General features: G+C 46.0%; 2 protein-coding genes across 18 annotated transcripts in view; one reads left to right on the forward strand and one right to left on the reverse strand.

The window, feature by feature from the left end:
- Positions 1-6,712, forward strand: part of SIK2 (salt inducible kinase 2) — a 115,633-nt gene extending 108,921 nt beyond the window's left edge. For 15 of the 16 annotated variants that reach the window (XM_073321205.2, XM_073321207.2, XM_073321201.2 and 12 more), the window contains 2 exons: positions 131-222; positions 2,572-6,712. In XM_073321205.2, coding sequence (XP_073177306.1) covers positions 131-222; positions 2,572-3,154 — 675 coding nt within the window. In that variant the 3' untranslated portion in view covers positions 3,155-6,712. The remainder of the gene's footprint in view (positions 1-130; positions 223-2,571) is intronic. The other variant, XM_073321217.2, reaches the window with a different exon arrangement.
- The window catches only part of ALG9 (ALG9 alpha-1,2-mannosyltransferase), a 118,781-nt gene that overhangs the window by 13,988 nt on the left and 76,803 nt on the right, over positions 1-27,990 (reverse strand). The window lies entirely within an intron of this gene.

Here is a 27,990-nt window from a genome sequence, read left to right on the forward strand (position 1 = left end):
GATAGGATAAACAAGTACTTCCCCAGCTGAGACTTTATGGGACAGTTTAGTCTCTCCTGGACTCTCATGCATTTAAAACAGTGCGCTTCATTTCACATTTTAAATCCATCATCTTTTGGTATTGTTGCAGAAACCCAGCCTGCTGTCAAAAGCCCAGAATACCTGCCAGCTGTACTGCAAAGAACTGCCCCGAAGCCTGGAACAGCAGTTACAAGAACACAGGTGAGAAGCACCTGGCATTGGCCACTGTTGGAAGACAGGATACTGGGCTAGATGGACCTTTGGTCTGACCCAGTATGGCTGTTCCTGTGGTTTACAATCTGGGTAGCTGAGTGATTTGCATGTAACTTCTTCCCAGGAGTAATAGGAGAACAGAGACTTTCTTGGGACAGGCAAACTCTCTCTCATCTAAAAATCTCTACGAACACAGTACTAAGGCCCTTCATTATCAGTTTTTACCAATTTTTGCTGAAAAATTACTAGATTTTATTCAGGTTTTGTCAAATTTTGGGTTTTCGGGATCTGTGAATTTTTTGCTGATGGGCTGGCAGGGTCAGCTGGGGCTCTGTCCAGGGAGGAGCAGAGGGGGGTGATACTCACAGGGTACAGCCTTCTCCTTCCCTCCTGAGTTCAGCCCTACAGTGTAGCCCTGTTCACTTCCTCTGTGCAGTGGAGGGGAGAGAGACTGAAAGGGAGCTGGGTCCCAACAGCCACCACTGCCTGACTACTGCAGTGATAATAAAAGACCATAGAAGTTTGATTCAGCAAATTGTAGTGTGTCCTTAGCTTTCTTTAGTGTGCAGAAGGTCTGTGAATTGGGGGCAGTGTGGCTATACTTCTGTACTCATGGTTTCCAGTGAAAGTGTTTGGACCATGTATTGCAGTATTTATGGTAACTCAGAACATGAATGATGTGGTGCCTCAGAATCCCTGCAGTCATTTGGGTATTTCCTGCCTTTTTTCCATGACCAGATAATTTTACCACAAAGAACATGAGCAATTCCTGTAAGCCAGGCTCTTACAGACGGGAGAATCAATTTAAAAATGACACTTCTCTAAAAATATCTTTGTTGTAGTAATCATAGACATTACAACAAGCGAGTTTAGATTAGAAGAGACTTTTTCGTCCTCTACCCCACCTTCTTTTTTCTTTTTGTAACCTGTTTCCTCTATGTATTTAAAGTGCTAGGTTCAACAGCAGTTAGAGAAAACTGATACAAAAGCAAAAAGAGTGAGCGTATACAAAGGCCTGTATGTCAGCTAAAAACTGGCTCTGGTTTCTTTGTGAAAGAGCCACAGAGATGAAGGAGTCTGGCCCTACAGCCAGAATTAGACAAAAGCATTACAGCCCTCAGGAGACTCAACTGTTGAGTGCCAGACGCAGAGAACAGGAAGGACGAAGGTGCACCAATGTCCAAGGCCCCTGCAATGGCAGGGAATTGATGTAGTGAGACACATCCAGATAATCCATGTGTTTGTAATCCACAAACACTGGTAGAGGGACTGGACAGATGGAGGGCATGAAATCTTCACTTGCTTTCTTGTTGTCCCTTTTATATCTGGAATGAGCGTCAAGAGCGGCTGTAGAGTTGAGGGCTAAGGCTGACAACCATCCAGAGCATTATCTTGCTGACCAAAGCAACTTCATGTGCTTTTTCATGTCTCAAAAAAAAGAAAAGAAGGTTGTGTGTAAGGAAACATAAACTAGGTGAGCTGGGAACAGTCTTGTACCTCCTTTCCTGAATCCTGTAGAGACTAGGCAGGAGAGGACTTCATATTTCTGGATGCCCTGCAAATTGGTTGGCTGGAGATCCCACTTTTGTGATATCCCTGGAATTTGCCAATGGTAGCTATGAAACAAAAGTCCTCGTGTTAAGTTCTTCCTGTGTCAGATGTGAAGAGCATGGGTGTTTGTTAAAATCCAAGATGATGATGATGGTCACAAAATACAGTAGAATACAGTAGAACTTCACTAATTTGCACTGGTAACTGGAGAGACTCATTGTCAGTTGCTGAATTCTGAAATTTAGCAAGTAGCAAACAAAAAAGCAAATGCATCTACAATTTTTGGTTGAAGTTGGGATGTTCATTGTTAATGAGAATTTTTGTATGATCAAGCACCCTTAGCATTTTTGTGGGGGTGAAGTGTGGGCTTTTTCAATAAAAAATTATTCCTATTGCATTGCTTAGTGCATAACGTCTATTTATTTGCCAAGCATAGTCTAGTTTTAATCGTTTAGGATAATATTTCATAGTGTACTAGAATTATGCTCTGTAATGTTAGCCATGAGAGATCTTACTGCATTGTCTCTGCTATTGCACCTTTGCTAAGAAGCAGGGAGAGAGAGACATGTTGAGTGTGCAGATTAGCAAAGTGACAATTAACAAGGTTCAATTGTAAATGAAACCCAACTGGCAGTTTAGGGATTGGCTCTCTCAAAGGTCATGGAACCCAATGTGCTTTTCACCACTCTCCTCTGCTATTGCTGTTAGTGAGATCTGTCTGCTAATCACGCTAAGCATTAATATTTCAAAGACTGAAAATAATTCCTGTTGATGTCCTTGATTCAGGCTGCATCAGAAGAGACTCTTCCTCCAGAAGCAGTCCCAGCTGCAGGCTTATTTTAACCAGATGCAAATAGCCGAAAGCTCCTACCCAAGGTCAAGTCAACTGCCACTTCCAGGCCAGGAGGAGCAGCAGCAGCCACCACCACAGTTCAGCCTGGCACAGCCCTTGAGCCCTGTAATGGAGCCTTCCTCAGAACAAATGCAATATGACCCTTTCCTTAGCCAGTATCAGAAACTGCAGCTGGAGTCATTGCCGCCATCACAGATCCACAGCTCACCTCGGTTGCCATCACAGATTCATGTACAACAGCAGCCACCACCGCCACCCTTGCAATATTCCTATCAGACTTGTGAATTGCCAGTCGTCACCTCTTCTGAGCCAGACTACCCAAACCAGTGCCAGTATTCCATGAACCCAGCCCAGCAAAGCAATGTAGCATCACCAGACAACCAGAGGAGCTCAGCATCTCATGAGTCTCAGTCCAACTATGAGGCGTTAACCCTTTCAGAGTTGCCAGGACTTTTTGATTGCGAAATGATGGAGACTGTTGACCCCCAACATAGTGGCTATGTCTTGGTGAATTAGCCACCCTGCAGTGTTAACTTAAGAACGGAAGACAGGTGAAGTGAAGGAAAAGCATGTGAATTTTCATTTTTGTTCCAACCCTAAAATTCATGGCTTTTTTCCGACCCTTGACCTACTGGGGGATGTAAAAGTCACCTGACTGGTATTAGCAGGGGATGGCTAAAAGCTACATCGCCATTGGTTCATCCTGTCAGTACTGTGCCACAAACCCAGTGGCAGGGGCTTGAGATGGATAGTGCAATTTGGTCAAACAAAGAACCAGTTTGCAGAGAAGGAGATTACAGATGTAGTTTTAAGAGGAAGAAAAGGGGCCCTTCCAAAAACTGGATACTCTGCAAGCATCCATCCAGTATCAGATGAAACCTGATAAAGATCTGCAAAAGAAAGGAGAATGAATGAATGAGTGACGCATTGTACTACTTGGCAATAAAAGCAATATATTTTTCATTGGAACTCAGACTTGGGTAACCTGAAGGCAAATCAAGGACTCTTGAAACTTTAGTGCATGGTGGATTTAAACGAAAGTTGCACTTTGGCATTGAAATGTTGGTTCTAAGCTACTGATGTTGAATTAGTCCACAGTAGGTCTCAGGGGACGCCAGGTGTTTCTCCAGCAGACTCCACGTCCTCCTGCTAGCAACAGCGTTAACCCAAACTTGACAAAAAACTTCTAATTGCCCATCATGGGAAGTTTCTGGAACTTTGACAAAATGATACACTGACGTAGTCAAAAGATAGCTAAGTCTGACATCAGGCACTGCAGTGTTTTTAGAGGCCTCTGAATGGGGTAAAGGATCAGTTAACAGAGATGTGAAAGTACCAAGAGGAGGTCTACAACTGCAGGAAATGACATTGTCAAAAAGGTCAGCCAGGGTAGCATTAGAAATCAACCCTTTTTGCAGACAGCCTCTTGTGGAGGCCTCTGCCGTGGAGCAGCTCTGGTCATGAGAGAGGATACATCTGTCCTCGGTCGCTTTTTAAAAATAACTATTTTGAATTTACAGTATGCGTTGCTGGTGGTTTATTAAGCTTTTTGTATATTTGGACAATTTAGGTTATAGAACTTAAGGACAAAACAAAATGAGCTTAAAAACCCCCATGTGAAGTGATAGTGCTGTGCCTTTTTGGGTTCTTTATCAGATTATATGCTTTTTTTCCTGAAGAAAGTAGACAATACCCCATTTATATCCATGCTAAAGCCAAAGTCACTTCAGAGCATGTGTTCCACCATGTGGAATACAATACAACTTCCTTAGGGTTTTGATTGCTCGTCTATATGTGAAATGTTAAAAGTATTACAGCAATATTTAAAGTCAAGAACTGTTGCTATATTAACCGTTTCAACAGATACTCACTTTGAGCAAGCACTTGAGTCTCCAAACCCTTGCAGTTCACAAAATGCCAGACAGCAGCTGCGCTTTGGATCCATAGAAGGGACATGGGTAATCACTGTAATTTGGGTTGTCTCCAGTGTTTGAAATACTGTGAGACAATATTAAAGGAGAACCTAGTACCCCACAGTTGGAGAGTTTAGCCCTTTGTGAGCAGATGAACACACTAAGCACAATGCAGGTTCTTTAAAGCACAAAGAACAGCAGAGAAGCAGATACTGCTTATGAAAAACACCTTTAGTTGTCTGGAAGGTTTCCCTTTTCATTAAGTTCAAAGTGAGGAAAGAGGCTAAATATGCTAATAGCTGCATCACTACACAATCGCCAACCTTGCGCCTGAGACTTTGCTCTCAAACCAGTCTTGTTGCAAGTTCCCAAACCCACCAAATCTGGTATGTCACTTTACACTGACCCACGGGCAAGTTCTCCAGTCACTGTATAAAGCACCAAAGCATTGAACTGAATTGGTGGTAGCAGAAGAGAATTCTTGATACATTGAGAAAAGCCCAGTCAACTTATAATCAGATTTTCTGACCAACTAATTTCATGTCAAACAGAGTTATCAAAGATCAGACTGCAGCACCATTTTTTCCCCTTCAGAGAATAAGCAGCCAGCACACAGAGCAATAATACAGTATTTACATGGCAAAGGTAAAAAAAATCTAGTGACTGTTTATTAATCAGCTTTAAACAGGAAAAAGTTCAGCACTGCTGCCAGCAATTGCCTTATTTCCTAGTATGCTAAAATCTGACGGACCTGTGGTGTTTATACAGCACTTTGTGTAATATGGGTCACTCATCCACTTATAGTACAGTCAGATTTGTTCAATAAAGGCTTGGTATTGACTACATAGTGATTCCAAAGCCATTGCTGGTGGGCAATTTGAAATCCCATGTAAGCTAAAGAAGGGGTAAACAGCGATACAAACTTTATTAAAAATCTTCAAAGAACAGCCCCTAGGTCTTAAGTGACCTGTAGAGAACAAGCAACTGGCAACGACACTGCAGGGGAACAAAGGGCCAGCCCAGTGGAGTCTAAGCATCTCACCAGAGCAGGTGACCACATGCAGCAAGAGGCCCCCTGAAATATTAAGCAAACATGAGGCCAAGCTGAATACCCAGAGAGCTGCGTGAGGTAGAAGAAAACTATGGATATGGAAATGTCTCCATAGTATGAACAACAAATTCAGAGGCCCAGTTCTGCACAGGGAGTTGGGTTACAAAAGATGGCCTGCCCCTTTTCTTAACTATTTCCACAACAAACCCTACAACCCCATACATAGTAGGACGACATGGATCAGGATCCAGGGGCACAAGAGATCAAACCACAACAATAATTCCGCGTGTGCGCGCGCTCTCTCTCTCTCGACTCATTTTAGTAATTTCTTTACCAGAGGGTCCCAACTAGTTTAAGCTGCTGAGTTTTGGAATGCAGGTATCTAGGGAGCTACAGAGTTTTGAATGTTATGAACATGAAGTAGCTTAGATGATCTCCCTCAACTAACAGCCTGTTTAACATTTCATGTCATTTTCTTCAGAATAAAAAATTGCTAATGCCACACTAGACTATTTCCTGGGCACCACTCGTCTTCATGCTACTTTGAAGTGGTTACTTTTGTTCAAGTCTGTTGTGTCTCACGTTAGAGGATTGTGTATACTACTGTATAGTTCAGTATTACCTTTCGTATCTTGTATTACAGGCTCCTCTGAAGAGACTTTGGTGAGATGTATATGGGGTAAACATTTCATATGGAGAAAAGTGCAATATGTGTGTGGTACGTTCTTTAATGTATTTTTTTAAAGAGTTAGAGGGTTTAGTCTTTGCTTTGGGATAAATGCACTAGTTTTGTGAGCTCCAGTTGGGCAAGTTCATCTGTAGTAATTACATGCAACTGGTATACTGGACTCTGTAAAGCAATTACAGTGTATTAATACAAAATAAAGAGTATGTACATTTCATTTTTAAATCTTTAGTGAACTAAAATGGAATTGAAAATTGTTCTACACCGTAAGCTTAGCAAGCTCCATGGTAGCATTACCTTTCAGTTATTCTAATAGCAGGCTGCAGCTGAGACACCAAGATACAAATAATGAAAAATAAGCATGTTCCTATTACCAGGTTCTCTGGACTGTCTATTTCATATAATTGAACAGTTGTTTTGTACCACCTTGAAAAAAATCTCAGAAGACAAATGTGAAGGAAGAAAATGTATTAACAGCCTCACACCATAGGTCCATTTCTCTATTACATGCAACCCATTTAGCACAGCCCTGCTCTCGATATCACCCATTCACAGCAGAGGCAATGTTTGCATAACGCCTCTAGATCACCGACCGACTACACAGATACCTATGCTTTTATAAGAAACTGGTTTTGAAGAATCACTTTCCTTATTCACAGTTAAGTCCTAAGCAATTCAGGGAACACTGACCAACAAATCCATATGACTTGAAAGCAGCAGTTTTAGTGTAGGTTACATAATGCTAGTTCTTATACTTCCCTGCTTAAAAAAACCTCTTTCTTACACAGTGTTGAGCACAAGAAGAGATTGGGTGTGGCCATAGTTGTTTGCTATTAACACTGATAGAATCCAACTGTCTCAGGTCACCTGCTGAACCATTCCCCTCTCACACCCATTGTAAAAGAGGAGTCATTTGGTTTTGACCAGGAAAAGGATTCAACGTTAAAGTGGCTTGAGAAGGAAAAACAATTTCACACCAAAATAATACGTTATTTCTGTGTTGCAGAACCATAGAACAATACTTGTTTTGCAAAATAGTGAACTTTTCAGGATTTCATACTTGTTTTCCCCCCTTTCTCCACTGAACGCAATTAAAAGAGTAGTGTCCAGGGGCATATTTTCATTTCTTCACTCTTTAAAATCTCCTCAACTTCAGAAGAATCTACAGATTGGAAGTGGCAAAAGGAAAAATGAAAGCCTTTAGCTTTGCCAATCTTCCAAAGTTAAGAACATTGGTTTATTTCCCCCTCTGCTTTGACTTTTCTCATTCAACTCCATTCATTCTTTTGCATTTGGTCACAAGAGGAGGGGAGAGTGGAAGAACTAAAGCTCCAAAGTTATAACAACTTTAATTGCAAAAAATTAATCAAATGACTTTTTCTTGTGGAAAAACTTAAACTCCTCTCACCCCCACTTCTTTTACAGGAAAGCTTTCTGGTTGGAAAATTCTGCCTAGCTCTACTCAACATTTATTATAGGTAGTGTTTAGGGTGATTAAGAATGGGCTCTGGGAGGCTGTACCTACTACCTATATAGATTTAGAAACATAGTTAAATCCATGCATTCTTCTAGCAAGGATGAGATTAAATTGTATAAAAGATGGTTATACAGCTATGGAAATGAGCTGCATTTTAGGAGTAAATTATACAAATAACACCCTTATCAGGATAACAGAGGCTGCGGATTTAACTGTTCTAAACAAATATAGTTAAATCAGTACAAAAGCATGCATAGACTTGTCAAATCCAGACTAGCTCAGTTGTAACCCACAGTTGCTAGTAGTTATTTGGGGAATTACAGTGAGTCTGCATTTCTCAATCCCATTTGGAAGAGTTAGGGTGCAAAGGACAATTTCCCTCCCTTGTAGGAGGGAGTTTCAGGTGCCCTGACTGTACCTGTTCTGGGGGTTGAGCAGAGAACTGCACCCTGTAGGGGTATTCATCCCACACCTTTCACCAGCACCATAGTCACTTACAGTCATTAAGAGGAAATACAACCAAAATCCACAAGTTAAGGGCTAATGGCAAAAGGAGCCAGTCAGATACAATTTCTGGGCTCTGTCTGCAGAACCAGAAGCAGCATCCAGCAGTTCCATCTAAAGTTGTGTATTAAATTTAAATCCATGCTCTCATTGTTCTTCCTTCTCACAAAATAAGTTTAATTTACCTGAAGTTGGATACTGGGGCTGGGACAGCCATTCTTTTTCTTTCTAAAAGCAAAGGAAAGACACTGAGAAATAAATATGGAGTTTTGTTTGGATCCTCCCAGGTACTTTCCCTGAACCTTTTGCTCTAATCTTGTGTGTGACAGGAGAACTTAGTATACTATATCTAGGGAGTTTTTCTTAAAACCTGACCTTACCCTTGGGTTAACCTCAAGAGAAGCTTTTCCCCAGCGTGGCTACAATCAACTCCTTAGGCCTGAGGGAGGTCATATGTTGCTGCTTTTATAGGATGCACCTGGCAGGCCCATGTGTCCGCCCTGATAGGGGCAGGGCCTATAAAAATGACTCATGGCAACCCACTTCCATTATAAGAGGAAATTTGGATACTCAAACAGGGAAAGCTCTATAGAAAGTAAAAGACTCAGAGGAATGGCTATACATAGAAAAAGAGTCTAAAGTAGGGGAAAATATACAGACACCACAGGTTGCAGATATCTATGGACCATGTTTGCCAATCAGCTGTAGATACAAGTTTTATATCTGTGCTGGGCTCTAACCTTGGGTTCTCAACTAGGGAGCTGTGACTAACCTGCCTTCCTATAGTCCTAAATGGAACAAAAGTCTATCCCGGATTCCAGCTGGCTAGGAGGAGGGTCATAGCCGAGAAAAGGTTGAGACCTACTGGGCTAAGATATATTTTATCTGCCTCTAATTCTCCAACAACCACAGAGATTCTCTTATCATACTTTGTAAGAGCCTCTTTAATAGCCCCAACAGGGTTAAATCTATCTAAGGTTTGTAAAAGTCCTAGGTACATTGAGGAAGAATTACTAGGAGAGCACAAACTAAACTGGAAAAGCCCCTCCACCCTGCCACGCTCAGAACGGACTGCTCCTCTAAGGGCTGAATCGCTGCACCTGTGTTAGGGCATGGGCTGGTGCACAGGTGTAACAGGGCCCTGATTCTCTTGCTTGTGGTGTGATCACAAAGAACTGTGAGTGAGTTCCACAGCAAGCATGGGTGCACCCTGGAATGTGAAGTTAGCAGTTTGGGTTTATAATCACTATATCTAGCTGCCAGATAACCTTGTTGCATTCCTACTGATAGAAATTACAAGGCAGCGTTTAGAACAGTGACAGGAGCGATGCCTGGTTTTTGGTAAATATTTACCCCACACAATGTAGCCCTTGATACCCTGGCAGTACAGACCTGACAGCTGCATCCCCAAAACCAGTTCATGCTTCAGTGTCTTTCACACCCAACACCTCACCCAATGCGAAAGCACCAAAATCTGGTTAAATGCAGGATGGGAGGTGCCGTTTGGCTAACACTTCCACTCAGGCAACAATAGCAAAGAGCTCAGAGCAAATCGGGCTACAGGAAAATGAACAGTTTTATGGACAGCCTAGTTCCTTCGACAAGACATACTTTACCACAGACATTCTCACATTTACTTTTCACAGTACCTAGTTTGTAAATATTCATCCTAAAAAAACGTGGGTGATGCTTTCACCACCTGGCTCACTGGTGTGTGGCGGGGGTGGCTACATTCTGAAGCCCCATTCCCCTGGCCCTCTTACATTCACAGCTATACACAGTATGCCCTGCATGAGGTGGTGTATGAAGGCTTAATGAAGCTGGGATGAAGGCAGCAAGAGTGACTAAGTCATGTGAGACTACCTCAAAACCATCAAGACCTTTCTGCCACCCCAGGCCATCATGTGTGCCAATATACCATACAGGAAGAGCTCCTCTCTCCACCTCTAGAGCAGGTGCCTTGGGCCTCTGATTTGCATCATGATAACTAAGTCACAACAACACTTCAACAAATAGCCTACTGTAGCTTTTCCAGACAACTTTTACATCAGTCTCAGAGCCTTCCAGGGCTAGACGCAAGGGCTGTGAGCCCCATTAGATAGCAGGCCAAGCTCTCCCCTTTCAGTGGTATAAAGTGCTGGCTTTAGGTCAGGGCGTAGACTTTAAACCTGTCACTGCTGTAGAGCAAAGTAGTTCCCATCCTGGGCCTCAGGCCTGTGGCACTTGCTTTTTCATTAAGCCCCTAGCCCGTGGCTAACTGAGCAGCATGCTGCTGGTGCAGGTGCACAAACCATGCAGTTTAACACATGACTATCACCACCCTGTGTGCACGGGCTGCAGAGGGGAGCGTGTCATTTTTGCTGATAGGGTGAGACCAAGTAGTTGGTCAAACTAGATTAAAAAAACCCAAAGTCAAACTGACTCTCAGCCTCCATTCAGTCCCTGCTCTTCACCTCCTCAAAACCACCAATTGTCCCTGTGACTAGACAGTTCCCAAGGCATTTGAATCCTGAAGCTATTCAAGATAAAGGCTCTGGGGGAAGTGTTTTTCCAAGCTTATCAGGAATACAGCGAAGTGGGGGGAGGGAAGGGAACAGACAGGTGGTCGTGGTTGGGGTGTGAGTAGAAAGGAAGTCATGGGGAAGACAGAACTGAATGACTCACCAGTGGGAAAGTCACAAGGCAAAGAGCCCTCAGAGATTAACTAGTGACTTAAACAGCCCCAAAGGGCAAACTCCTTGCATTTTTGCAAAGGGGGAAATAAAAACCCACTCAGTTACAGCTTTGCAAAAACTTTCTGGCAAAGCCTGTCCCTCTGTGTGCCCAGGGGAAGCTGAGTGCTTCGCAGATCAGAGTCACATGGCATAGCACAGGCTTGGGCTGCAGAGGAAAGCTAAAACTGTGATGCTCCAGCAGCTGCTATTCAATAGTAACTTCAGTCCTTGCTGAGCACGTTAGCCCAAACCGAGGCAGTGTGCCGCCCTTCCATCATGTTTCAGTCAAAGAACACCAACACCTTCAAGCCAAAACCCCAGATGAACAAGGTGGCACAAGAGTGTTCCAAAAACTTTAATCCGTATCCTCTTTGCCCCTCAGCTGTTATAGTGGTGCTGCTGGATGAAATTAGAACTGCATGGTTCTGCGGAGTGCCTCCATGTACTTTATGTAGGGCCATTTGTAAAAGAAAGAGCAGACAAGCTGGTGAACCCCCAAATCTCAGGGCACAGGGAGAGGGGAAGACGGTTCACCTGTACCTGTTCTGGCTACAGTCAGGGCTCAAGCTGGTGGGGAGACAGAGTAGTGATACTTGCCCAAGCTCTGCTTTTAGACATACCACTCAGTAGACTATGCAGAGGGGCAGAATATGATCATGCATGCCCTGCCAGGTTCATCAGGCTTCGCTCCCACTCAAAGGTGTTCAGATACGTCCTTGGGCAGGGCAGGATTAAGGCATAGGCTCGTGCCCGGGGCTCCTCCCTGTCATGAAATGACAGAATCCAAACTCTCCTTAAATATACCTGTGTTTCTAGCCCTCATGGTTGTGCAGAAAAACATGAACCAAGTGTAACCAAAGCAGTGATGGTTGCAGATGGCATCCAGCAAAGGGAGAAGTAGCAACAACTGGTGCCTGGCAGACAGCAGTTTTGGCACCCACCCCCAAGAGCATGCTGCAGCTGGCTGAAGGGGGGATGTCCATTGGACTCTGTGGGATTGGCTCTGCTCCTCCCCTCGGGCCTTCTGTTCCCAAAGGTCAGAGCGCGAAGAGAGAAACCTGGCAGTACTGCCCATGCACCACACACTCACTGCACCAACACGAGGGGGCCACTCACAGGCCATTGTGCAGATCTGCACAACGTGGGCCTCGCTCTGCCGTGCTCCCAGGCTTTGGCAAGCAGCAAGAGTTGACAACGGCGACACCTTCAGCGTTAACGCTACCAAGATGAGCAGGGCAGCCCTCCCTCCTGAGAGCTATTGCTTCAGTCTGCCTGGAAACGCTCGGTTCACATCTTCAAAGGCTTTTTTCTAAGCAAAACAGCTAGAGCTGGACACCCCCCTCCCTGCCCTCAAAGAACATGGAAGGCTGTCCAGCAGGCCCAATTGGAGCCTTGTCTGCAATTGCCCCATATAGGGTACAGTTTCCTTAGTTCTGGGAGGAGTTTGCTCTGTGGAAAACTATTCAGGAAAGCCAGCAATTCCTGTAGCAGATCTTATCTTTATTTTGAAATGTGGGTGTCTCCCAATTCTTGCGTTTTCTGTGCGTCTTGAGCAAGACGAGTCAATACACTACCCCTAACGTGAAGAATGTGTCTCCTGCATTGCTGTCAGTCAGTGTTACAAAGATTTCTTATTTACCCCATTAAATTGTTTTGGTAGAAAGATATTTAAATATGGTGGTTAATTTTGTGTAAAGAAAGTGTCATAATATGGTTTTATGTTAACAGTCCCTGTTGAATTGATTTAATGGCAAATAAAAATGACAGTGTTTTGATAAGAATCCATGTGGTGTTGGTTTGTGGAGAAGGAGCAAAATGAGGCACATTGTGATAAGAATCCATGTGGTGTTGGTTTGTGGAGAAGGAGCAAAATGAGGCACATTGTGAAAGACTAATGGGAGGTTTGTTCCCAAAATAATCAAAAATGGACATTTACCTCTCTGAGAATTATATGCTGAGCTCTGAAAAGGTTAGTCCCATTTAGGTAGCTAGTAAGTGTTTCGCTGCTTGTATCCTAGAGGCTGCCACGGAGAAGGAAAGCTAAGAATGGGCTACCATTGACGTCAATAGGGTAAATAATACCGTACATTAAAACCACCTGAGCCTGTATTACCCTTTCAACGGCGCCCAGCTGAACACATCTTGCAGCAAAGACTTCGGGGAAGCCCAGGTGCCTGCTTATATGGAAAATATGCTTTGGAAATGGCAAAACTCCAATAAAATGGTGTGGCTTTCTCTGCAACTGAGGGTGGGGAGAAGGGTGGCCTAGGGCAGCATGGGAAAAACAGCAGCCATACCCCACCCACCATGCACCCCAGGGTGCCGCTGCCCATAGAGCAAAACGACCGAGCAGTATCCGAACCCTGCAGCAGAGAGAGATGATTCATCCTTGGCAGGGCTAATTGAGCAGCTGCTTTCTTGGTTCCAGGACAGCCTGTTCTTGTCCCGGTGACTGGCTGTGTCTGCCTGACCAATCTTATTTTCCCACTGCTGTGTTAGGTGGAACGATGGGCTGTATGCCATGAAGTAAGTGGTGCTGAACAGACAGAGTTGTGAGGCTGGCACAGCACAAATCCTTTCCTGGATTCCTTAGGGCATGGCACTGATAGACCCAGTATTTGTCTGTAATAGGGATCCCAGGGGCTATAGGGTACTGTAGGGGTATGGTCCAAAGGACTGAGCAGGGGCCTAGGAGCCAGGCACTCTAGAACTCAAATCCCATTGCCCACAGCAACTCTTCCAGAGGACTGAACTGACATGGCCACAGCTGCAGTAAAAGAGGCATCCCATGTTCATGCATCCCACCAAAGCTTATGCTCCAATACGTCTGTCAGTCTATAAGGTGCCACAGGACTCTTTAAACTGGAGAATTTTGCCACCTTAGCTATTTCAAAAACAAAGTTGCAGAGTCTGGGGAGGAAACATGTCATGCATCCCTCTGCCAAGGCTCAGGGCTTATTATTACTGTATGTATTACCTGGGAGACAGTCCCTGCCCTACAGATCTTCAAGTTTAGATGGACAAAACAGAGTGGGAGGATAAACAGAGGCAGAGAGAGGGGACATGACTTGCTTAAGAGGTGGGAATAGAATTGAGGGGCTCCCAGTGCCCTATCCACTAGACCATGCTGCTGTTCAAGCCTACAGCTCCATTGTATTAGTGGGCTGGTCCCTGCATGCCCCCAGGACCTTCCCTGACTCTTTGGAATAAGGCTGGAGTATTCATGCAGATCCATCCTCACTGCCTGGACCAAAGTCTCAAACACCCACAGCATTTGGCTTCATGGTCATTGCACATTGATGTGATACATTGGCTATTAAGCCAGGGCCTTGCCCTCTTCACTCCAAAGGGACCAATCAGGGAATGTGACTTTAGCCCTGCTCCTTGGGAATATTTCCTTGAGGCAGGAACAGGACGACATTATTAATGCAGCAAATTAAGGGCCCGGCTCCATCTGCGCCATGCACGTCACTGCAGCTGCGTTAGAGGTCATTAGAGAGATGTATGAATTATTCTCGCTAATCAAAGCCCTGCCCCAATGTGATCTAGGCTAGGGTACAGGGCAGCGGCAGCCTCTCTGCCTGCTCAAGGTGCCTTGTCATGATTGCACTGCAGCCTCTGGCTCCTGACTTGATGAGCGTTTCCCTGGAGCTGCCTGTTACCATGTCAACACATCTGGCTAAGCAGTCGCCACTTGCAGAAAGTTTAAGGTAATTTAGCACAGAAAGGAGGGAAGAACGTTAAGGTTTTAACCCTTTCCCCCTCCCTGAACAGCTTCCATCTGGAGGAGGAGACAGGAGCTGCCCCCCGGGCCAGGTGGGATAGCTGCTGGGGCTTCCCGAGGCTTGGGGCAGTCGTGGTAGGGCCCAGAGATCACTTCCATACACGAGAGGCTCAACAAGCAGCACAGCTGCCTGTCTCACCAACCCACCAGTGGGCATCCAGGACGTGCGCCCCCAACCCCAGAGGCTGCAGAAGCTGCCAAGCCAGAGAGCCATACAAACGACACTGCACGTTCCTGGCCCTCGGGTAATGCTGAGAAGATTAGGGTGTCACTGGCCTTTAAGCATCAGAGGAAACAATCCAGGGCACCTATTTCTTTTGAGGTTTATAAAAACACGCCTGCAGCAAACCCTTCTGGGACAAACTGAACGTGCAACAGTAAATTGTACCCTGGTGACTGTCAGCCCTGACTCTCCCCCACACTCCTTTCAGCCTCAATGCACCCACACAATCGTCCCTCTCACATAAAGCCAGGCTCCACTCTGTGCTTTTCCACCAGGACCCCGGATACACCCCAGTCCCACAGCCAAAGGACGGTGATCTGGAATCTTGGGGCACAGAGCAGACAGACCCTCCATTTGTTTATAAGGTCTCCTCGGACAGACGTAAGGCCAATAACCGCAGGGGACTTAATCTATCTCCTGCAAAGATTTGACCCATCTTAGGGTTCAAACCTCCAGTCCCAGGGACTTTGGGTGGGAATCAGACAAACTGTCCTTCTAACCAGGGGGACGGGGCTAAAAGAAGAGGGGGCCACCTATCCCTAGAGCTGCACAAGGAAAGGGGACTGTTCAGAGGGAAGTCTTAAGGCCAGCAGGCAGAGAACAGCCTCCTGCATTGCCCCCGCTGTGCTCTGGTAACACCCACCGGGCTCCTCCTGCTTTTTTGTGCCCTTCCATCAAAGAGTGGGCAGAACCTCACCCAGCCCCAGCAGGGTCTGATAAACTGGGCTGTTTGTATTGCTCTCACTTTCCCCAGCTCTGGCCCCAGTACTGAGGGGGACCACACAGCTGCTGGCTCCTTGCAAGTACAAGGCTGACAGCAGCCATTGTCAAGGGAACAGTGTTTTGATAAAAATCACAGACAGTTACTCTGCAATTCAACAAGCAGGCTCCCTGTTACCCCACCTGACTGCCCTGCCCAGGACTCCCCACCACAGACACCCTAGAGAGCATGGGCGGGAGCCCCCACTTCCAGGACCCGCAGGCTCAGCAGGGGGTCTCCATGTGTGGCTGCAGAGACACAGTCAATGCCTTGCAAGCCTCTGGGGAAAGGGTACTGCCTGCTTAGAAACATTCCTTTAGAACCCGGGAGTCCTGGGTCCCAGTCCCCTACTCTCACCACTAGCCCACGCTTCCCTCTATTAGCTCACAAAAGAGTTAGACCTCAGGGTTCCTGACGTTCAGCCTACCCCTGCTATCACCAGCTCTGGGAGAGGAGTGGGAGTCAGGACTCCTGGGTTCTATTCCAAGCTCTGCCCAACGACTCACTGTACGAACGTGGCTCAGACACTTCCCCTCTCTGGGCCTCAGTTTGCTGTAAAATAGGGATAATTATGCTGACCTTCTCCTGGAGGGAGGGACAAGGTCTGTTTAATTCATTCCTGTGCAGCAAGAGGATGGCTAGAGAGCTACCCAGCTTCAGCAGTCTCCTATCAGGTGGGCCATGCTCATGTGACAGGAGATGGTCCCAGAGTCACTTCCTGTGTTAAAAGGTGGCCCACCTAAGGCTCTGATTATACCTTGAAGGAGCTGAAGTTAGAGAGATCCTAAGGAGACTCAAAGGGACAGGAGGTTTTTGCCCTTTTCTGCTTAGAACTGTGTCTGAGAGGGGGAACACCAAGCACGCAAGCAAGATTCAAGGACTCAATTACAGTTTTCCCAACAAACCTCTAATTAGCAAGGGCAAGTAAACAAAGTGAGCCAAGGGATCCAGTGGGCAGAACAATTTTTTCCTAATGCCTCAGGTTGCTAAATAGTCAATATTATGACAAACTTCTCTTAAACAAACAAAGACCCTGAGGTCTCTTCAGAATCACGTCACTTTGACTATTTACATTACTGGCCTAACCCAAGCACTTTTCATCCTCTGCCTCCAAGAACGTCCCAGCAGCCAAAGCTCTTCACCTTGTTTTAGTAACATGTATTTAATAGAATCACATTTTTGATTAGCAGCCAGCAGTCTGATTCAGCACCATCACTTAGCAGACATTCCCCTGGGAAACTGACCCATGTATAAAATTTGCAAACTGTGGAGGAATGACGACAGGCTGGATGCTCCCTGCACCAAAAGGATGACTGAATCAAAACCTTTTTTTGTTCCATTCGCTGCTTTAAGCAGCCGTTTGTATAGCGGTGACAGGAATTTGGGCAAACGGTAGCTTTCTAAAAACACCAGCAGAAGAACACACGCAACAGGCTTCTAAACCAGAAGAGATCAGTTTGCCTCTTATGTGAGCATTTCTCAAGTTCTGAGCTCCACTTCGGAGCCATGGTGACGCCCTTCCTATTTGTTTTATTGTCACGATTTTGAGCAAAACACCCCCCCCCTCCAAAAATAACAAACGTGGGTTGAAAAGGCCAAGCTTTCGGCTTATGGAGGGTAAAACGTCAGTATCGAAGCATGAGTTTGAGACTTTCTTTTAATCGTGCGAAAATACACCACACGTACTCATTTTGAACTGCTGGAAATAAGCATGTAAGGCCACAGGTGTGACTGACAGACCTTCCCCGAAGCCCCTGGGAGCTCATCCCCAGGGACAGCAGCCTTTAAAAGGGCCGATTCTTATACAATTTCTTGGAAACCATTAAACTGATTTTTGCTCCTGCAGAGTTAACTATAAATTGTCTAAAAATAAGAATGGAAAAAATCAGAGGGTGGGGGAAAAAAAATGAACATCGATGCCTGGAGACATTTTTATAGTGCTCTTTGTATTGCACATTGTTCACAGCAAGATTACAAGTCAGAGCCCCCTCCTGTCGTCTCTGAAGGCTGTCTGAATGGGCTCACTCCTATTGGATCATAAAAGCGTAAAGAGAACCATGTACTCATGTCACCCTACCCAGTTATTCTACTGTATTTAGTGGCTTTCCTTCCAATCCATCCATCCCTTGCTGGCAGGATCCTCACCCCTGAAACCAAATCATCTGCAAAAAATCCACGACTTCCACTCTATGCTGGTGGCTTCGGGCTGACGGTACTAGAACACTGGATTTCTGGTTTTTGGGAATGAGGCAAAAGGGAGCCAAGTGTTACAACACCCTGGAAGCTTCTGGAGGCAGGGACTGCGTTTCTATGTTCTGTCAGGTGTGATAAATACGAAATAGCAATGCAGCAGCTCTGCTCAGAGTTATTGCTGAGTCTCATGTTGGCATTTTAAGCATGGCCATGTGCTGGGTTTGCTGTGATGTGCCCCCTCCACACAGCTCAAGAGAATGGCCTGTGTGGAGGAGGCAGGCTGCCTTCCCGCATGGGACGGGGCAGGACATTTCCCTAAGCAGCACTGAATCACCCTTCCCCACAATGATCCGAATTCATGCAGCACGCATGAGTTACAGATCCGGACAAACCCGACTCCCCCCTGCCAAAAGGTCCAGCCCTTACCTCCTGGCCAACGCATCCGCCCAGCGACACACTGAGGGCACCCACGGGGCCCCCATGCGGCCTATTAGCAAGTTATCAAACCCTCTGGTCCACAAAGCACCTTCTCAGTGTCTCCTGCTGTCCTCAGGCAGGCAAGCCCAAGGGCGGTCGGACAACATGGAGGCACTTGGCCATATGGCACCGTGATGAGATTAGCCCTTAGCTCCAGTCCCTGGCCCCCCTTGCAGCTCCCTGGCCCATGGCATTGGAACTCCACCCCCGGGCCTCTCCCTGCTTCCTTCCCTCAGCAGGACCCTGTCTAGTACTCAGCTCCCACTGGAAACTGGCAGATAATTCTGGGGTAGGGGCTACAATGCAGCCCAGCCCAGAGCAATCAATGCTCAGTCAGCCCCAGAGATTCCAGGGATGATTAGTCAGGCACAGAACTAATTTAACCAACAGGAGCTTATATAATGAATGGGTTGTTAGAGCCCTTTAAGTATCCACATAGGAAAATGGATAGCTGCCGTGTTATACTACTGACAGGACCAGGTGTGTTGGCCTTCCAAATATTCCAGATGACAGTATTAAAGCAAAGTGCAACCAGTTTCTGCAGGCTAATGCAATAGTCTAAACCAGGGGTTCTCAAACTTCATTGCACCATGACCCCCTTCTGACAACAAAAATTACTACATGACCCCAGGAGGGGGACCGAAGCCTAAACTATCCCCAGTCCTCTGAGTCCCACTGCCCCAGGTGGGGGGGCCAAAGCCTGAGTCACCCAGCAGGAGGGTCCAAATCCGAAGGCCAAGGGCTTCTGCTCTAGGCTTGGGGCCTGTAACCTCTGCCCCGCCACCCAGGCTGAAGCCATCGGGCTTCCGCTTCGGTACCAGGCAGTGGGGCTTGGGCTTCAGTCCTGTGCCCCAGCAAGTCTAACCCCAGCTCTAGCGACCCCATTAAAATGTGGGGTCCCAACCCACAATTTGAGAACCGCTCGTCTAAATCAAATGCAAGCTTTTGCTATGGGATCCTTGCTGCAACGTGTCCTTTAGTGAGGCAGAAACGATCTAAGCATCGAAACTACCCAATACACACCAGCTGTGCAGGAAAAGCAAATCACAACTTAAACAAGAAGTTGTTCAGCTTCATTATGTCATAATCACCTTTTCTGTGCAGAGTGGCCAGTTCCCAGGGCACTCCTCCAGAGGTTAGACTTTGGCAAGGCTGTGCCGACCATTCACTGCATAATTGTCAAACTCTGCAATTGGCATCACTCCTGCCAGGCTCACACATTATTTGAATGGGAGTCTCAAAGGCTCCCAGTAACTATCCAAACCCACAAGATCTGGGTTTTGCTGGGTTCAGCTTAACTTTGACAATCCTCTATTGTGCCTGAATTCAGCCAAGTTCTTAGTGTTTACCTTATCTTAACATCAAAACAATGGCATTTCCCAGGATGCCAGTGTATGTACAGAGCACCCCAGGGATTAACACATCCAGAGAACCAACACAAGCTTGTCTCTAAACACACAGAAAAACGGTCCAAACATTTCTCAAGACTAGAGGCAGCCAAAGCCAGTCGCATCTGACCTGAAGCTGCCAACATTCAATTCAATTCAAATACCCAGTGGGTTTGGAGCCAGGAGTGGCTGCTGAATTTATTTTGCTTTCAATGGTGCCTCTCTCACTTTTTTTCCAAATTAGGTCTCAGCCACACGGCAGGTGCGGCTAAAGTGCTTATTGGGAGGAATTTGCTTTAGCAGATGGATTTCAGAGACATCACCACAGACTCTGCAGCAAAGGGAAGAAAAGCCCCCAGCAAAATAAAAACCATACAGTACAAAAATACATAAAGTAAAATCAGGTTTTTTTGGTAACAAAACCATCTCCATGAGGTTTAAAAACTGACCTGAGAATGAACTCATGGTTTCTAACTAAAGAGTGAACATAAGGATTAAGTCACAACTAATTAGCCTACCTCCAGGAAGCAGGTTTTTCCGAACCTCCCTCAAAGAGATGGGACAAGTTACACGGTAGATGATGCTTAGCAGACAGCCACACATTCCCCACTGCCCCAGCCTAGCTTAATCCAGCACAGCAACACATTTCTCAGGGCTTCCCTATGGAACGGGACACAAATGCCCTCACCCTGCCCAAAGGGAGATGCTGATTTAAGGTGAGAGGAAGAAGCAATCTGTGTTCTAGCATCACCAGCAATTGTTTGTCAAGCCTCTGTGGAAGGGAAAATACAGCTGCCTGACATACAAGTGCTCCCCACCTGGAGAAATCTCAGAATAAATAAATTGATGGGGAGGAAGAATGGTCCAGTGGTTAGGATGCTGGCCAGGGACTGAGGAGACCCAGGTTGAATTCTTTGCTCTCCCACTGCGTGACCTTGAGCAAGTCACTCTACCTCGCTGTGCCTCAGTTTCCCACTGTACAGTGAGGAATAATAGCACTGCCCTTCCACACATGGGTGTGATGAGGATAAATACATGCTCAGATACTATGGCCATGCGGGACATAGAAGTACCTGGGGAATAGACTGAAGAGCAGTAGGTCCCACCCCTTGCTATAAAGGGCCTCCTGCTGGCATCGCAGGAAGCGTGGGAACAGACCAGCTCCTGGCCAGTGACAGAGCCAGTGGATTGAAAGCCCAGTCACAGTTCTGGCTTAATCACAACTCTGTCAAGCCAACGTGGAGCAGGAATGACTAATGGACCAGACCCGATACACAGCGTGCAGCACCATTCTGGATGGATACCTCTGTCTGACACACAGCTGGGTCTGCCTCCCTTGTACACTTTGGTGACATTCGTACAGCTTGTTGTGTGAAGTCTCCATGGACTGAATGAGGAAAGGAAGACACTCCAGAGCAGCCATTCTCTGTTCAGTCAGGACCACGCAGACAGTAATGCTGTGTAAAAGCAAGAAGGTAGGTCCATGCAGTCCATGCAAGTCCTTGGAGTTCGATGGGGCCCAATATATCACTGATGACAGGAGCTTCCTGCTGTCGCCAGCCCTAGCAGAGACTAGCAGCAGGGAGGGCTACAAGACAGCTATTGTCACAAGAAACACACTCTTCCAATTTTAGAGCTTTGTCCAAGCCCCTTCCTGTGTGGCATCCTGCTCACACTCCCTGGGTAATACCCAGCACAGCCACCAAGGCCGTGAGATGGAGTCATTTTACTACAATGGTATCGGCTCACTCCTGGTCTCATGCTCCAGTACAAAGCACAGCTCTCTTGCCAGAGCGCCCAGGTGCGCTGAGACAGCAAACAGAACTGGCTCCATTCTGCCACAGCAACTCATCTTTGTGGTATCACTTGAAGGTTTTCAGGGAACATTATGACCCCAGCATGATGCAAGCAGAGCAAGGACCAACAGACTTACAATAGGCAATAATTCCAACATGGACTCATTGTAGCTGGATATTAACGGTTTCACCGGCTATCTCAACATGCCAGACTCTGCCCGACACCACCCTGGCATCATCTGTTCTGTGCAGTAAAGAAGCTCATTCCCTTCGCTGCACATCTGCCATTGTAATTCCATCCCTGGGAGGAGAACACCTGAACCAGCTTCATAACTTAGTTCAACGTACAAGAGGCACAATAAAGCCGCATGGGGAGAGGAGAGACAGAGAGAGAGAAAGTCTTGGCCCTGGAGAATGTTTGCTTCTAGGATTAAAACCAGGACAGTTATCACTGAGGTTGATTTAACTTCCACCTTTCAACTTCCACTTTTTCATGTTCTCTGTATATACATATATCTTCTTACTACATGTTCCATTCTATGCACCTGATGAAGGGAGCTGTAGCCCACGAAAGCTTATGCTCAAATAAATGTGTTAGTTTCTAAGGTGCCACAAGTCTTCCTGTTCTTTTTGTTGATTTAACTGAAGCTCTAATGGAGAAAAAAGCAGCAAAAAAAAAAAGAAATCACAACCACCCCTTCTCTCAAACACAATGATTGAACTTAATGGTTATGAAGGCCAGAGGAGGGTCATTGTGATCATGCTGTCCAACCTGCTGCACAAGACAGGCTAGAGAATGTCGCCCAGCAATTCTACCATCTGGCCCAATCGGCAGCGTATTGACCGAACGGCAGCGTATCTTTCAGAAAGACATCCAACTTGACTTAAAGACTCCTAGTGATGGGGAATGCACCACTCCTTGGGAAGCTGCTCCAATGGCTAATTACCCTCCCAGTTAAACATAGAAAAATTCAAACTGAAAACAATTTGCAAAATGTTAACTTCCAGCTGTTGGCTCCTGTTGTGTCTTTGTCTACTAGATTTAACAGCCCTCTAGTATCAGAAATCATCTTCCTCTGCAGGTGCTTCTAGACTGTGATCAAGCCATCTCTTATCAAAGAGAAGATTAAGTCAAATAGAATGAACTCAAGTCCCTCAGGGTCTGCAAGTCTCCAAGGCCAAGTAGACAGGCTCCGGCTTGCAGGGCTCAAGCTAGCATGCTAGTGTGGATATTCTAGCTTGCACAGAAGCCAGGGCTTTCAAGCCAACCCAGCCCCCAGGCTTCAGAGCCTGAGCTCAGCCCAAGCCGCAATATCGACAATGCTATTTTTAGTGCACTAGCTCAAGCTCTGCTAGTGCAAATCTGTCTACCTAGCCAGGGAGGCTCACTCCCAGCTCAAGTGTAGACACACCATCATTCTAAGACACATTTCCAAACCATCTTGTAGCTCTGGATGGACTTGCTGCCCTCTCCACTCGAAAGTGTGAGAAAGCATAGTTTCCCAGTCGCAGAAAATTCCCTTCTAAAATGTTTACAAGAAATGTTGCTGTCATAAGTCCATGAAACACATTCTGCTTGAACAACACAGAATTCGCCAGTGCTTGGACTCTGTCTGACATCCTCACAGTAAAAAAAAAAAAATATATCGAACAAATATAGTAAAAGCAACCACTACAAATAAACAGGTTTGTCATATTCCCCTTTCAATGCCTTATGCCAATACCATCTTCTTGGTAACAACAGAAGTCGGTTACTATATATTAGGAATTTGTAGATGAGTCGAATGGCCAAAGAAGCTTAAAGAAAGTTCCTTAGATTTCAGAACAAAAACCCATATCCTCTGAGAGGAAATTCTGGCTCCACAGAAGTCATTGACAAAACTCCATCTGACTTCAGTGGGGCCAGGATTTCACCCACTGTCCTTAGGAAAAACAAAGACTCTGGATTGGAACTCTTTCAAGAGCGATTGCCACGTCTTTAGATTGGAGAGTTTTCATCTCTGGTAGGATGGGACCTGTGGAGTGAATATAAAAAGATCCAGTCTTTGCTGCTCCTCATTAACATAAGGCAAGAACTGGAAAATTCAAGCAAAATCACACTAATGTCGTCAGCTGGTACCTGGTAACTTCTCAAATGTGTATATATAGTTCTAACAGAAGGTTTTTGAGGGGAAAAAGCCTATGGCAGGAATTTAGATAAATATTTGTTCCTTTTTTGTGTACATGCTGTCTGTCCTAGTTCTCTGGATCTGAGAACATTTTTCCAAGACAGCTTTCATACAAAAGTAAATGCTACAACACAAGATGACACTTGCATCATCATAGGCAAACTAGCCAGGTATTGGACTTAATGTAACTTGAAGTGCCAGGGTCTGGTGGTTAGAACACCAGACTGGGAGTCATAAGACTTGGGGGTCTAGTCCTGGCTCTGCCACTGACCTGCTGTCTGACCTTGGTCAAGTTACATCCCCTCTCTGTACCACTCTTCCCCCTCCCCATCATTTGTCTGCCTTTTCCATTTAGAAAGTGAGCTCTTCGGAGCAGGAACTCTCTCAAACTGTGGGTGTCCCCACTAAAAAGTAGACACGCAGCTGTCATTTTCACACATTAGTGAGCCTCGTGAAACACTAGGAGGGAGCTTCATGATCACATCAACATATTAGTGTGTAAAAACTACAAATCACCTTGTTCACACTAGAATTTTAACATCTGGTAAAAAAAATCCACCCTTTTTCGAAGAGAAGACAAGTGTTTGCACAGTGTTTGCACAGTGCTTAGCACCATAGGGCCTCTATACATTACTGTAATAATAGTAAAATATTCTTCTTTTTCACTCTTCTTATGAGCCATAAATTCTGCCTCCCCACCAGGGACCCTTAGAAGTAACCCTAAGGTAGGATGCAAAAAAGGGCCTGGCCTGATGCCTGCTGAAGCCAGTGGAAAGCCTCCTCTTGACTTCAGTGAGCTCTGCCCACATAAGCATTAGGAAATAGTGCTGCGTGGAAGCCAAGTTTCAGCTGACCAGATCTGCCCCTTAGCACAGTACGATTCCACAGGAATGCATTCAGAATTCCTTAAAAAATGATGTCTCAATATCACCCCGGCAGTCGCTAGTTGTTCTGTAGCAAGGGTGACACGCACAGGGCATGCATTCTCACCTTATTTGTCTGACTTTTATGCCTGTCACCTTTAACTCTATAAAAAGAAAAGGAGTACTTGTGGCACCTTAGAGACTAACCAATTTATTTGAGCATAAGCTTTCGTGAGCTACAGCTCACTTCATCGGATGCATCCACATGCAATGGACCAGTAGATTTGAGAATCCGGTGTTTGATGCAGGATGCGAAATGGAGCCACCTTTGATGTAGAGTCCAAGGCTGCATCTAGTGTCCCCATGAGGGACACTGCATCTAGTGTCTTCTCATGGGGACACTAGATGCAGCCTTGGACTCTACATCAAAGGTGGCTCCATTTCGCATCCTGCATCAAACACCGGATTCTCAAATCTACTGGTCCATTGCATGTGGATGCATCCGATGAAGTGAGCTGTAGCTCACGAAAGCTTATGCTCAAATAAATTGGTTAGTCTCTAAGGTGCCACAAGTACTCCTTTTCTTTTTGCGAATACAGACTAACACGGCTGTTACTCTAAAACCTTTTAACTCTATAGAAACCTGGCCCAGGACCCCCACTGTGCACAACCACAGAACACAGAGTCCCTGCCCCACAGAGCTTGCAATTCATCCCTCCAGAACATCACTGTGAAAGCTGGGGATAGTGACACAAACTGAGGCAGCTGTGTCTCCCCCTCACCCAGCAACATGGGTTCTTTTTCTGCCTGCTTAGAGCAGAGCCTGGAATCAGAACATGTACAGCATTTATGCTTTTTGCCCTCTGATGGAATTTAAAACCAAACAACACAGTCCTTATCGCTGATAAACTCAGGGGCGGCTAGTGAGCCAAACCCAACTCCATGGGCTCAGAGAAGTTTTGTTACATTCCTCCCAACAGCGCAATGCAGCCTGGTCCTGAGCTGGAATGATGCAATGGTTTCTGTTTTCCAAAATTATCAACCTATGAAAGATCTGGCAGGGCTGCCTTCCAATAAGCAAAGCAGCTCCCTTTTACACTTTCCTGTGCCTTATCAGACAAAGGCACATTCCCTGGACAGAGTCCCAGAGGCCTTTTGGCTGACAGAGCATGGGGCTTGAATGGAGATCATAAACAACACGGGGACGACTCTTCAGATCTCCAGGAACCACAAGCCATCAGACCAACTCAACATCCACTGCCGAAATGTTACATTTAGAATGACCGGTGCTCAGCAAAGCAGGGTAGGGTCTGAAAACAACCGTGCCCACCTGCAGCTTATTGAGACATTATCATTATAAAGCCAGTAAAAACCAGCATGCCTTCGTCCCTGCAACCCAATCTGAGCAATGCCTTTAAGTGATGCTTCTGTGAAAGGACTTCCATGAGAAAGGAACGGTGAGGCAACCGAGTATCTGTATGGGGAGAAGGCAGCAAGATCATGGGTCTTTCCAAGCAATGAATAGGAGCCAGACTTTTAACGTAACATCTTCCAGGTAGGAACAAACAGCTGTTCTGTCCTTGGAGGCTGTTTGCTCAAACTCTGGACAGGCCTCCAAGCCTCCAGCAGCCAAACGTCTACGAAACTGTCAAGGAGCTGATGATTTCCCACTTTCCTGGCATAAAGCTGATAGGATTGAAGAGAACCCCTCGACTTGCATCTTTATGAACTTTCCGTGTGGTGTCTTATGATAGTGTTGTATGATGTAAAAAGGGTGCTGGCTCAGTCCGGCGGTGCTCTTGCCAAGTGTGACTAACAGAGGAGCAGTGTTTGTATTATTGCTCGATGTTTATATTGTTGCAGTATCCTGAGTCCCCAAACAGGATCAGGATCCCACTATGCTACGAGGTGTTGTACCAAGACCTACAAAGCTTTAACAGGGCTGTAGAGGGTGACAGCTCTAACTAAATATCATGTTTGTTGCCGCTCCAATCCTTCCATGAGCTCAGTAATCATCTTCACTGATGCTGGTACCATGTTTGCCAGCATCAGTCCTCACCTCACATTTTGTATCTAGGAAATAGGGACACAGAGCTGACAGGCTTCTCACTCCCCAAAGCCTTTAAAGATGCAGATGTGACAGCCGAGTCTAGGAAGAGGTACAGAAAACTAGAGCACTGTATGGGACTCCAACGGCCTAAATAAACACAACAGCATTCCAGAGCAGCTGGGGATTTCTTGGGAAGTCAGGCTCCCTCAGCTACAGCCAGCACTAAGTGGACATGATCTGCCCTATTGTAGGTGGCAACTAAACACCTAAACGCTACAGTTCACCTCCCACCCAAGCAGCACTAAATATTGATACGGTTGGTTCCTCGCAAAACGTGATGCTACATTACATGGGAGGCAGTGTTGCCTAGTGAACAGAGCACTGGGCTGGGACTCAAGATACCCCGAGTTCTCTTTCTGGCTCTGTCACTGGCCTGCCGGGTGACCTTGAGTAAGTCACGTCTCCTCCCTGTGCCTCAGTTTCCCTATCTGTAAAATGAAGATGACGACGTTGACCTCCTTTGTCAAGTGGTTTGAGATCTACGGCTGAAAAGTGCTAGGTATAATTACAGTGCTCCAGAATGAAGGCAACAAAGGGATTTGCACCAATTATTGTTTGGGAATCACAAGCTGAAGCAAGAGTATTAAATCTGTTTGGTTGTTAGAGGGGAAATACTAAACCATAAACCCCTGTGCACGACACAAGGAAAAAAAATAATAAAGCAGGATGAATCGAGGAAGATGCATGTGCAGCCCTGAGCTCTGCCGCAGTAGAGCCTTAGCTTTCACCTCACTTACTGCCCCCCCTCCCCCCCCCCACACACACACTCTCCCCTTAGGATTGTCTCATTACCCTCTTTATTCACCTCTACCAAAAGGAGGGTGTTAGATATCTCGAGACACCTGCAGTGAGCTAACTGCTGAAGGAAGCACCTTGCTGAAAGCTGCTAATCTGCACGTCTCCTGTGTTGTAGCCTGTACAAAGTACATTGCTGGCCAGGTTCCCAGAGCCGGGAAATGCCAGCAGCTCTCGACGGGGACATGCCAGCACTAAGAAAGGCACAGCTCATGCACATGAGGCCATGTTCCATTTACTGTAATTTGGACCCATCTGAGCCAGAGTTTCCTGCTGAAGTTGAAATAGCAAATGCCTCCTCTTGAGGCAGCAGGCTGGAAACCCGTTCCTGCAAGGAACCAGCACTAGAACTATACTTCTCTGCACTTCCCTGGCGCCTTCCATCCAACAAGTGTCAAGAGCTTTGCAAATGCTAATGAATGACGCCTTCACCCTCCCTGTGAGGGAGGCA

Source organism: Lepidochelys kempii, chromosome 22 (assembly GCF_965140285.1).
Source record: "Lepidochelys kempii isolate rLepKem1 chromosome 22, rLepKem1.hap1, whole genome shotgun sequence".
Classification (NCBI taxonomy): Eukaryota; Metazoa; Chordata; order Testudines; family Cheloniidae; genus Lepidochelys; species Lepidochelys kempii.